Source organism: Bos indicus x Bos taurus, chromosome 4, assembly GCF_003369695.1.
Source record: "Bos indicus x Bos taurus breed Angus x Brahman F1 hybrid chromosome 4, Bos_hybrid_MaternalHap_v2.0, whole genome shotgun sequence".
Taxonomy (NCBI): domain Eukaryota; kingdom Metazoa; phylum Chordata; class Mammalia; order Artiodactyla; family Bovidae; genus Bos; species Bos indicus x Bos taurus.
Window position 1 is genome coordinate 59,629,573 of NC_040079.1, and position 12,946 is coordinate 59,642,518.

The 12,946-nt window shown below is 40.4% G+C and overlaps 1 protein-coding gene across 9 annotated transcripts in view; it reads right to left on the reverse strand.

Moving 5' to 3' along the window:
- ELMO1 (engulfment and cell motility 1) overlaps positions 1 to 12,946 on the reverse strand; it is a 589,784-nt gene that overhangs the window by 382,617 nt on the left and 194,221 nt on the right. For all 9 annotated transcript variants that reach the window (XM_027539543.1, XM_027539544.1, XM_027539545.1 and 6 more), the window contains 2 exons: positions 11,421 to 11,590; positions 375 to 410 (listed from right to left, as the gene is read on the reverse strand). In XM_027539543.1, coding sequence (XP_027395344.1) covers positions 375 to 410; positions 11,421 to 11,590 — 206 coding nt within the window. The remainder of the gene's footprint in view (positions 1 to 374; positions 411 to 11,420; positions 11,591 to 12,946) is intronic.

Consider the following 12,946-nt stretch of genomic DNA (forward strand, 5'->3'; position numbering starts at 1 on the left):
GTGGATCTTTTTCTTACCACGTCATTGAAGAAAATCAAAGATTTTTGACTTTCAACATTACATAGGCCACAAAAAAGAAAGGTTTTGTTTAAAGTAATACATAAAATTATGCCTAGCCTTGCTCCAAGAGAAGGGGAGCAATCCTGATGTGATCATTCTGTGGTTACAAACATAAAAACACTCTACCACAAAGCAAACAGAAAAGGGAAATAATTTTTTTAAGAACCTGTTTATAAGAACATAAAAAAGAAAGAAAAAAAATCACTCAAAATATCTAGACACATAGTTACACAATCATTCAGAGGACAGAGTTTAAATATTCAGAGAAGAAGGAAGTGTTACATCATCTATATCAACAGATCAGAAATTCTTACCAAGGCTTCATGATCTTCTGCAATTTCTGGTATCGTCTGTAAAATTCAAAAGCAACCATGTAAGGCTCATGCATGACAGCGATGGATTTTACACAAATTACATATCATGAATAAAGCCCAGAATGAGCTATATGACAGGTTTAACAGCCATTAAGGGCATTTCATTCATTTCAAAACATTTCTCCAAGTAATAAATTTGTGTTTATTAATGACACAAAACAATCAAAAATAGGGATTAAACTACTATAACCAACCTGATGCATTTACTTTTGAATAAAGGCAACAAAGGGGGCTTCCCAGGTGGCTCAGTGGTAAAGAATCCACCTGCAATGCAGGAGCCACTAGAGACGATGGGGGTTTGATCCCAGGGTCAGGAAGATCCCCTGAAGGAGGAAATGGCAACCCACTCCAGTATCGGCTATAGCCTATGGGATCACAAAGTTTCAGACACAACTTAGTGACTGAGCACGCACACAAAGGCAACAGAAACACTCCCTTTGGCTCAGAACGAGTATATATTCAACCAAGGAGGACATCACTAGAAATAAGGGGGAGCATGTTTTCAATGAAAAAGTAGAGCCCCAAAGCCTTAAACCAGTTGTTCTTTAAGTACATGCTCAATAGGAGAGAAATAGTTGATTATCTTTCTTTGGTAAAATGCTCACTAATTCTACTTCCTCTTTTCTCAGAGGGAAAAAAAAAATGCTTCTTCTGAAGGAAGACATCATGAGACAGTGCAGTAGTCCTGGATGACAGCTGGACCTCAAGGATCGTAGCCTGCAAAAACAGCACACAATCGACAACACTTGTCTGCAAAAAAGGACACTTATGCTTCTTAAAAAACTAAAGATTAGGTCAAAAAAATTAGGTAATAAGTGATTCTATCCTTATCAAGCCACTTCCCATTCCTCAAGCCTGCCAAATCTCTGGCATTAAGTGTGTTCTTCCCTCAGTTGGGGGAATACCCTTCTCCTCCTTGTCAGACTAGCTAAACCCTACCCCACATTCATTCCAGGCTCCTCTGTGAAGCCTCCCTGACCTCTGATTTCCCTTCCTTGACTGGACTGAGTGTGGCACCCATGTTGGCAGCGCTGAGAATACACCGGGCATTTGAGTTAGGACATCTCACAGCCCTTCCAGCACCATGAAGGCAAAGGCTGGCTCTGTAACTCAACTACTAACTATACCATCAGGCACCTGCAGAGTAGGTATTCAATTCAGAAGAAGTTAAATTTCACATTTCAACCACATCAATGTAAATGTAACCACTTCGGAAACCCAAATGACCACGAGGTGATCAGATCTAGTATTTGATAAAACTGGGGAGTTAAAAATGTATGTAATCTTCCTCTTCCTCCCCTCTTCCTCCTCTTTTACTTAGCTTTATCAATAAGTAATAGATATAATTAATTAAATAATATATTATATATGTATTCAGTGTATATATATACACTGAATAAATGCTCTACCTAAAAGTTGAGGATTTTGTTCTAGTTGAAGGACCTGGACTTAAGCCCATAGTACAGCCTCTCAAGACTGCTTCTGAGGGACTGCTCCAAGGCCTTAAGGGAAGAATCAGTATACAATGGAATTTTTGCAACAAAAACCAGTAGTCAGAACATCAAGATTACTGTTAAAGACAAATCGGACTTCTTAAGCTAGTGGATTTAGTGCTTTTCTAAGTACTAGAAGATGTAAGAGTCTGGGCTCCTTGAAATCATTCCTTTGATATGCACCTTAACTATCTAGTGAAGGAAATGGCAACCCGTTCCTGTATTCTTGCTTGGGAAATCCCATGGACAGAGGAGCCTGGTGGGCTACACAGTCCATGGGGCTGCAAAGAGTTGGACATGACTGGGCGACTCTCACTTCACTTAGCTATCTAGGGCCATTATCCTGCTTTTTTCCATCAGGAATCCGCACAGGGAGGGGGTGCAGCTGCAGTGGTTTATGGTTTGATGGCTCTAATGTCCTTTTTTAGCTGAGATGGCTGGAGGACATTTTTCATCCAGATCTGTATTAGCTTCCTTTTCTTCTCCTTCAAATTGCCATGGGCAGAGTAAAAGAAGTAGGCGGCCATGGAGAGGCAAGCCTGAGCAGAGTTTGGGCCCTTTTGCAAGAGCCAAACACTACCCTCCACTAAAAGGAACTGGGGCTCCTTGGAGAAATGACTCTGGCCAGGATTGGGGCAAGAAAAGACCAAGAAAAGCTCAGAACATTTCATTGAGCCAAAAAGTACAGAAATGTTCAAAGAATAATGGGAAACAAGGTAGAACACAGAAGACAGCTTGAAGAAGTTTCCAAAGCAATACCGGGGACACTGAGCATCAAGGTAAATAATAATGGTGATGAGTTCTAGCCCAGGGAATAAAATAAGAACAAATGGGCCTACACTGCTTTTTTTTTTTTTTTTCTTTTTTTTTTTTCTTTTTTTTTTATTCTTCCAATTTTATTTTATTTTTAAACTTTACATAATTGTATTAGTTTTGCCAAATATCAAAATGAATCCGCCACAGGTAAAGGTAGTATGCTGGTACTGTTGAAGAACTAAATCTCTAGGGAAAAATATATAAATCTGATTTGTACCACTTTCCATTTCCCATGGGTAACTACTCAGGATTCTCTCTTAATTATTTAAAAAAGGGGTAAAAAGCATTACTGGGAGATACTTGGAAGGCACTATCTTAAAAAGTGGTCAAAGTGAACAGCAATAATGAGACAGAGATATCATGTGCCATTAATAGGATGCAAAGCATTTGTGATATTCTAGCCAAAGACATACGTTTTCTAAAACAAGAAAACATTGGATAAACCTATAGAAAAAGAGAATTTATGTTTCAAAGGGAAATTGGTGTCCACAGTTTTGTCTAGTGGTGAATTAACTGACTTCTTCCCTGCAGGTGAAAAACTAGTTTTGCCTCTATTTGCAGTTCATTTCAACATTCTTCTGTTTCATGGAAATTTGTGTCCTTTGACTCTTCCTTTGAACCGGTGAAAACACCTGCCCAGTTCCCTTATATCAAATGAATAACATACATTCTTGTAACATATGTTCAATTTTATATGTATGAAAGCCATGCTTTTACCTTTCCCTGATAATTACCTTTTAATTAGCTACTTATTAATAAACCTCAATTGGAGAATATTCTATAGATGGCTGACCTATGATCTTGAAAGTGTCAAAGCCATGAGAGAAAAGGCAAGATTAAGGAATAGCTCCAGACTACAAGAGATTATACTAGGGAACCAGTGATTGAAACTTACATGAGTTGTCTGGCAACAGGAGGTCCCAATGAGGAAGAAAGTGCTGCCACCAAAAACTAACCAGGAGAATTCAGGAGGGGCGGGCCCAAAGGACGGTGGAGAAGCCAACCCGTATGTCCTACCAACCTCCCGAAATCCTTGCTGGAATCCATCTTGGCTGAGAGATTGCATGTACAACCAGGAAGTATGCTGAGTCAGACCAAATCTGGGCACAAGCAAGATGATTGCCCAGAGACAACCCAGAAACTATGCATGACCATAAAACCTGAGATTGTGATCCACAAGGCAGAGCAGTTATTCTGGGTTCCTGTACCACCTTGCTGCTCTCTGTCCAGGCACCCCTTACTAATAAAGTTTTTTTTCTTGTATTTTGTCAGTTCTGTGTCTCCTAGAACAATTCATTTTTGAATGTTCAACAAGCACCTACTGTTCAGACCTGGAAAAGGTCCCCCTTCCTGCAACAATTAGGAGAAGGCAGGACAACTGGGTGCAAAGGGCTCTCTGGGATTAGATCTTTGTAAAGGACACAATCAGGACAACGGGTGAAACTTGAGCGTGCAACTTTTCCATTAAGTTTGGAACTGTTAAACTACTTGAACAAGCCACCCTTTAGAGCAGGCAGCTCGAATACTCTGGCTTCCTATATAATCAATCCAAAACCTGAAACCTACAAATGCCTCCAGGTTAGGAAATGGAAACCTAAGGACGAGCAACCAGACTTGACTAACAGTCTAACAAGGCCCTCACTTGTTTCCACTTCTTCTCTGGAAGAGACTCTTCCCTCCCCAACTAGCTCCTGTGGACAGAGTGTTTCTAACCACTTCCAGTTTGGCACTGACCAATTCTAACTGATTTCTGTTCAAATACACTCTAAAAATGTTTGCTATGGGTCAGTTAATCTTTTAACACAACTGCTTCAAAATTAATGCTTGTCAGAGGTGTATGTGTGTGAAATATATAAAGCAATCAATGCAATTTTTCAAAATAACCTTCTGGCCTCAGGCCTGTGCATCCTTAGGTATATATAAGCGTGTGTGTGTGTGTGTGTGTATGGGTGTGTTCTAACCCCTGTAGCAGATTCTGGCTTTAGAAAGTTCTTGACCAGAGTACAGAGAGAGAAATTCAGTGTTTCTCACTTCTCTACTTCCTCACCTTGGCTTCAGAGAAACATAAGCAGAAGAGGAATTTTTTGTTGTGATGTCTGTTTTCTTATCTGAAGTTCTCTCTCTCTCTTTCTCTCCTTCTCCTTCTCTCTCTTTCTCTGTCTCCATATATATCCACTTCAAAAGAAACATAATCAGGAGAACAAATGATTCTCCAAAGACAATGCTTCACAGTGATCAGAAGCCCCTTACCTTAGCCCAAGCTGTGGCATCCTTTCCCCCAGCAGAAGACAACCTCTCCTTTAAACAGGCTGTATGACCCCTTCTTATTTCTATTATGAGAGTGATGGACAAAGACACAGAGACAAAGCAAAAAGGGATGGCGAGGCGGAGTTTCAGCATAAAGAATTTTCTGCCACACAACCCCCCAACAAAGCCCAAGAAGATCGGCCCCTTTGGCGTTTGTGATGCAAATTCCTGGCAGGGCCCCAGAAGGGCTGCTCCTGTTGAAACTCCCTGAGCTCTGTGTTCTGCAGCGCCAAGAAGGTAGACTGAGGGAGCTGGAAGACTCAGCCAGCTTCTCAGCTGGGGCCCACGGACCACACAGAACTGCTTCTTTCTGGTTCGGCCTGGGGAGCCGCTGGCTCCTCCTCGTGGCCTCTGTCCGAGGTGAAGTACAGGACACGCATGGTGTGACCTGTGCTTGGCGGCTGGCAGAGATTCCCTGATCAATCTGGCCTGGCCTGGACCTTCCACAACAACCATGGTTTATAAGAAACACTGAATTCTCAGAAGCAAGAGCCTGAATTAGAGCCAATAATCTGTGTCCGTGAAGCTTAGCAAAGTCACTTTCAAGAAAGAAATTTATCTTTTGTGTGAAGACAAAAAAGGTCACACATAGTCCCAAACTGTCATATGCATGACTGTGTCCTCTCCCTCCCCACCCAACAACACACACATTCTGTGTCTAACCCATTGTCAGGAATATCTGGCATTCAAAGAATACATACTTAGCTGAGTGAATAAAACCTAGAAACCCATTCTCAAGTGTGAGTGCCAGGCAACATCAAGGCCAAGACATCCTTTTGCATGCTTAATTTAGATCATAACTGAATTTCCACACCTGCCACACAATCACAACTCTGACTCCAGCCAGCAGAAAGTGACCTGAATCATCAAAGTTTAGTATGAAACTGTGTATTAACAATGACAATTTATATGAACAACACACATAGCTATACACACACCTGAACAGCCTCATCTGTGTCATCTATATGACAGAATGGGGAGGAGACTGGCAATTTATACAACAAATGTGGTTTGTTTTTAAGACAATTATTTAAGGGCTTTGCTGTGCTGTGTGCTTAGTCACTCAGTCGTATCTGACTCTGACCCCATGGACTGTTGCCCGCCAGGCTCCTCTGTCCATGGGATTCTCCAGGGAAGAATACTGGAGTGGGTTGCCATGCTCTCCTCCAGAGGATCTTCCCGACCCAGGGTTCGAACCCAGATTTCCTACACTGCAGGTGAATTCTTTACCATCTGAGCCACCAGGAAGTCCACTTAAGGGAAAGAGTCCCATAGTTATTTTAGAGATATACATATAAAGTAACTACGGGACTCTTTCCACTGTTGCTAGCATAGCCAAATTTTGGAGAAATCAACTAAGCAAATAAAAAGTCTTGTAAATTCCCCAGATTAGTGAAAACTCCTCAAATACCTCACTGCTATTTTTTTTTTTTTTGCTATTTTTCTTAGGAAAGCCAGAATCCCTAAGGAAACACCAGCCCAGTATTGCCCAGGGTGTTAGGAATGGACATACTCCTACAAGAAGGGTAAAGTACAAATTAGGACACGTCAGCAAGCTATGGGGCTGTTCTTATTTTAAAACAGTTTGAATATGTGCTGAATTAGTAATTTTATTTCAATAAAAAAATTATTCACAAAGATTCTGCTGAATGAAAAACTGATGAGAGAATGTTCACAATCATAATAAAACCTCAAAACAGTAAATATCCAACAATAGGGGAAAGGTTAATTTCACTCTGCATATCCTTCAAATTATCATATTACAGTGCTTACCAACTGTACTTCAACAGAGCTTTAAAAATGAACTAATAGGCAGACAACAACCTAGAGGGGAGAGATGGGGAGATGGGAAGAATGCTCAAGAGAGAGGGGATATATATATATAGAGAGAGAGCTGATTCACTTTGTTGTACTGCAGAAACTAACATATTGTAAAGCAATTATACTCCAATAAAAAATAGGCAGATAAAAATTATGAAGGGAATATTTAACGACATAGCACTATTGTTAAGTACAAAAAGATTACAGAGACCATTAATATTATAATTCTACCTTTGTAAGACCTGTGTCTGTGTGTGTAAGCCTATGTGTGTGTGTATCTATAAGAAATGTACAAAAACAATATACACCCAGATGTTAAAAATATTTGCCTCTAGTAAGGCAGAAGACAAATGATTCTTATTTGTTTCTTTCTGCTTACTTACATTTATTTTTAAATAATAAATAAATGAGTTTTTGGTAAATATATGGATTTAACTTTTTTCACTCTTAACTTTTCTGCCCAGGGTGGTGCTACTGCTTACTCATACTCCAAGGGCGTAATTTGCCTGTCATGTTGCCAAGTGGGAAACTAGAAGGATCCTGCCCTTTCATTCTTGGAAATGTTCCTCTGTTCTTCTGATTGTTGAACAGCAAAAGGGCACAGAGTAAACCATCCAATTGTGTGTGTGCACAGCAGCATAGACGAAGAACACGGCGTTTAATTAAAACCCTAAGAAAAGCAGTGTTATTCACTACAATGGATTTAAAGTTGCAGGTACAATTTTTTTTTCTTTCAAATAAAACAAAATATATCATTTCCGAGAATCTTTTAATATCTATCCTTAAAAAAAAAAAAAACAGAAAACAAAAATAATTGCCCATTCCTTAATGGATACCATTTTCTGACTCAGGCTGGAGAAACAAGTTTCCCCCAAAAATGTATATGCTTCCACATCTATCGCTCAAGCTGAAACTAGGAATGGAATTTCAAAATGATACAAGAATGGAAAAATGAAATTCAAGTTTTAGACACTGTGTTCTGCCAAAGTGTCACTGCCTCTCGCTCCTCTGTTGTTCATTTTTTCCCTGTAGTCTCTCCTGGTACCAGCTGAAAAGAGACGTTAAAAAGCTCAGCCTTGGGTAATGGCAAGCAGGCAAGCAATCTTTGAATCTCATCATAGCTCAAAGTAAGAAGAAAAATTCCAGCTACATTTCTTCAGTGTTTCCTAAAAATTTCCACAGGTCCTGCTCAGGAAACTGCTGCCTTTCCCACCTGGAAGTCTGCCCAGGAGTCATAAGTAAATGCCTTCCAAATTGCAGGATCTATTTAATTTGTGCAGCTTCTATTCCAAAGGTTTCCTGTTAATTAATTAAAGTCTTGTTTAAGTTTAATTGAGAAGCTGAGTTTCCCTATGACAAAAAGGTCCTTCTCTTTTCCTTTTCATCTGAGCAAAAGATCTGAAAATAACTGTTCATCAAATGAGCAGCTTCCTAGCATGAGTGGCAAGACCTTGCAGAAGGAAGGCAGGAAGGTTGTACAGCTCCGGTGCCCTCTTTACTCCATCCCTATGAGTAGTGTGACTTTGAACTTATATGCAAAATGGTGATAAGGGCACACACCAAGGTCATTCAGAGAGATAGCATCCCTTCCCAGTAACACACTGTGACGGGAAAGTATCAGAGACAATGCAAACCAGAACACACTCAAGATCTGGTCTTGAGGTCTGTTCATCTGTCTGCAGTCAAGGTGGATGTAACAAACTGGGATGGCTTACAGATTACAAATAATTAAAACATGAATGAGTATGATACATTTTGGAAAAAAAAAGAATTCAATTACTGTGGTTCACATACAGTAAATTCGGTATTGACGTGTGAAACCTAGTGATATAATTCAGATCTGCTGTCCCCAATGTTCATTGTGTAGGCCACTCCATGAGTCAAGATAAATTACAGAAAAGGCAACAGCACAGATGAAAACCACTAAGGTTGACAAGGCCATTCATCCGTTTTCACTCTTTCTCCTCTCCAGCACAAGTGGTAGTGTCTCCTTGATGGGTGTCATGGGCTGAACTGTATCCCCTGAAATTCATATATTGAATTCCTGTCCCCGATACATCAGTATGATGTATATGAATACAATGATGATTGTAGTTCTGATAAACCTGGAAGTATTAACACAATGTCATTCTGAATATGCCAGAGTTTAAGCCCCTGGACACTTAGGTATCTGTGGCAGAACCACCTAATATTATCAGGTTCCACTGAAACTGGTTCTAGTACATTGTTTTTGATATGCCAATGGCTGAGATTCAGATAAATCAATAAATGTGGGAACACATTTATGTTTTTGTTTAACATGTTACAAATGTAATGGAGGCAGAAGCTCCCAGGGCTCACTATCCCACCAGAAGTGGTAATGGGTGTGAAGAAGGGCCTACCATGTATGGCAAGCTCATGAAGTCATCCACAGTCACCAGTGAATGTGTTTGTAATCACAACTCACAATCCACTGTCCACTAGTTACAAGAAGTGAAGAATCTGATACACTCCTCACCGGATTCTAGCCTGGAGCTTCCGACAGACAGAATCCTCTTTCTCCTTTTCCTTGAGTGAGCCTCATGGATGGCTAAACTTATTCAACTTCCCTTCAAGTTGCTGCTTCAAGCACCAACTCCAATTTACAGTAACCACTTTGGATTTTGATGACACCCAGAATTTGAGATTCCCTGTCCTACTCCAAGTCCATGTTTGCCAAAAATTTAATAAGCCGAGTTTTAGTCATCATTTACAAAATAGATAAGGAGATAGTTGGATGCATCACTGACTCAGTGGACATGAATCTGAGCAAGCTCTGGAAGACTTGAAGGATAGGGAAGGATAGGGAAGCCTGGCATGCTGCAGTCCATGAGGTCACAAGAGTCGGACACGACTGAGCAGCTGAACAACAACAACAAAACAGATAATACTGTCTACAACTGACCCTTTCCAGGTCACCCAATCCTGATTCCCAGTCCTCTTGGATTAGACTTTCCCCCCTTCCATTATTCACTCCTAGATGTTTTCTCTACTTGTCTGTGAAGTAAGACCCCCCCAGCTCCAAACTCTGGAGAACATTCTAATATAGGAGATATTTCTATTGTTATAAAACATGCTCTTTGAAATAGAAAAAAAGAATCTTTTATTAGCCAGTAGCAGAGGCTAAATAATGCCAAGTGTAGGAGGAGACAGGAAGGAAGGAAGGAGGGAAGGAAGGCAGTGGGCTGAGACAGGTTTCTACTATGTACAGTCATCAGGTCATTCTTTAAATCACCACATACTGAAGAGAGATTTAAATGACCCAGGTTTAAACTGCAGTTCTCGGTGATATTTATTCTTTCCTAATAAATACCTACCCCAGCTCTGCACATTATTCATTTGGCATATTACTATGTAGTTGGCTGGCTCAGCATCCCCACAAGGTCTAACTGGCATACTCTAATAGTCTTTACCAGTAGCACCTGACCATATAGAAATGAGCAGTTTCCTGTGGACCCTAAGCTGTCATTCTGTGGTCAAGGGAATGATCTGTCCACACATATAAAAGCTAGGTCCATCTAGCTCCTTAGACTTCACAATCACACCACAGAATCAAACCTTTCCCTAAGAAGATGAACTCCTCAATCAGAAATGCCCATTCCTTCCTTGCTCAGGATAGAACTCCAACTCCTTAAAGCCCATTCACTGACACCCTCCTGTAAGCTTCCATGAGATGTAACTGGTCCAACCTCTAGATTCCCAGCCCTCAGGAGGAATTGCACCTCAACTGAATTCTGCCTCTAAAAAGTTTTGGATGGCAATATTCACATCTTGTAAAATTTTCCCGACTTCTAATTTTTTGTACACAGTGGGTACCTAATAAATGCTTATTGTGCATACATGCTAAGTCGCTTCAGCTATGTCTGACTCTTTGCTACCCTATGGACTGTAGCCCACCAGGCTCCTCTGTACGGGGGATTCTCTAGGCAAGAATACTGAAGTGGGTTGCCGTGCCCTCCTCCAGGGGATCTTCCCGACCCAAGGATCAAACCCATGTCTCTTTATATCTCCTGCATTGGCACGTGGGTTCTTTACTGCTAGCACTACCTGGGAAGCTGAATGTTTATTGTACTTAATGGTAAATAACTAAATACATGTATTTGATCAGTCAAATGTTAATGTAAAAAAACAATTACTTTAGGGATGCTATTTAGACCTGATTTAAGACTCTGAAATCTAAGGAGGTATTCTAACTTTCTTTAAAAATGGAGTGAGGGGAGGAGAATTCTTTTTGCAGATAAGCAAAGGATGTGAGGGATTTATATTTTAAAGAACTATAATTTGTGTTGGAAAGGCCCTTAGAGATAATGACCTAATATTTCTCCTTCTAAATGTGAAATTTCAGACTGTGTTAGACACTGACTAGTTGGTGGGTGGAGAACATAGTGATCCTTAACAAAACCACACCCCACACACTATCTTAAACGCCATTTTTTTTTCCTGAGCCTAGACAATTTCTGGTATTTAAAACTAGAAATTCTAAGAACAAGGAAAGTATACCCAGAATGAAGTCTAGATAAAAGGTGCTTACTCGGTGCCACTTTCCACCATCTGTGTCAAGAGAGAGATGCCGTCCAGATTTATAAACTCCTGGGCAAATGTGACGTCCCGGGAGAGGCTGGCCAAGTCCTTTAGGGCCTCCAGCTTGGCGTCCATACTCGATGACTGGATTCGCTCATGGAGCTGCTGGGCGTTTTGAGCCTCACCGGAGAGAAAAACAAAGCAAAGAGTGTTCACAGAGGAAACCACCACAGATCAAAAAATAAAATAAAATCACCATCTCATTGAGAAAGGAAGAAACAAAGGCCAAATGCAAAGTTCAGTTAAGTATTACAAACCAAGGGAGGTTTCCAACCATAATGACTTCACCTTCAGGCAATGCTTGTCAATTTCACAACGAAAATCAGTTGCCTTTCTTTGACAGGACCCATATTCCCATCTCAAGGAGAAGCAAGAGCCCAAGAACAGTAAAACCCCGGAAATGGAGCGGGTATGGCAGTGTGGAGGGGAAAAGGGGGAGAATGTTTACTTTTTAAGTAAAATTATTATCTACAAATGACAAAAAGCTATTTGCTTAATTAAGCAATTGCACAAATTTATACAGCATGTTCAGCCATTCAGTCAATACTCTGAGTAATAACTGCCTACACAAAATGTTCAAAAGCATCATTAGACACCCAAATAATCTTTCGGGGTTACTGAAAATCTTCCAGCACAACACAACGGAGCTTGTAAATTCCACTTTTCAACAACATGTGTTTCATGCGCATTAGTTATTTACAGCATGATTTTAAAACAAAGTAATTAAACAAGCAAACACAAATACAAAAAAAATTTTAAACCGAATTAGCAGCTTTGCCTAGAATTAGAGTTCTCATTTTTAAGGCATTGGCACCTGGCTTCTACATCCAAGACAGAAATATACTGGAGGATCTGAATGTCTAGATAATAACGTGTCTTCACATTATGTGGTTTTCAGGGACAAGCAGCCTAAGAAAGCGACACTGATGCAGGGGTCTAATCGACAAAAACTCAGCCACATTGGGGAGGGGCCTCACGGAGGTATGTTGGGCAGCACGAACGGTTGGTGCAAAGGAAAAACAGAAGGAACAGGCCTAGGATGTCTGCAGGGATAGAAAGAGGACCAGTGTGCCTGCGGTTGGAGGACAAAGAGGAGCGTGTAAGGAGGTGAGGACAGGCAAACAGACTGGGCCAGGTGGCCTAAGAAGTTCATAAGCAGAAGCAGCAGAGCTGGAGGAATCCTGGGTGGTGATGATCTTCCCTGACTGATAGGATGAATTTAAACATCTAGACAAATGTGTGGTACCTTTGGAGCTCTTAAAATAGCTTTCATATTCAAACACTAGAAGCAATGAATATATAAATGCACACATATTTGCATAAACATGACCCAAGGAAACAAATCAAGATGTAGCCCACTGTTATTTATGAATTGTAATGTTCTGCATAATTTTTTGTTGCAAGCTTCACTTTTCAAATTTTCCATGAGTCTGTAATATCTTTATATTTAGGGGAAATTTTACATTATTAAAAAAT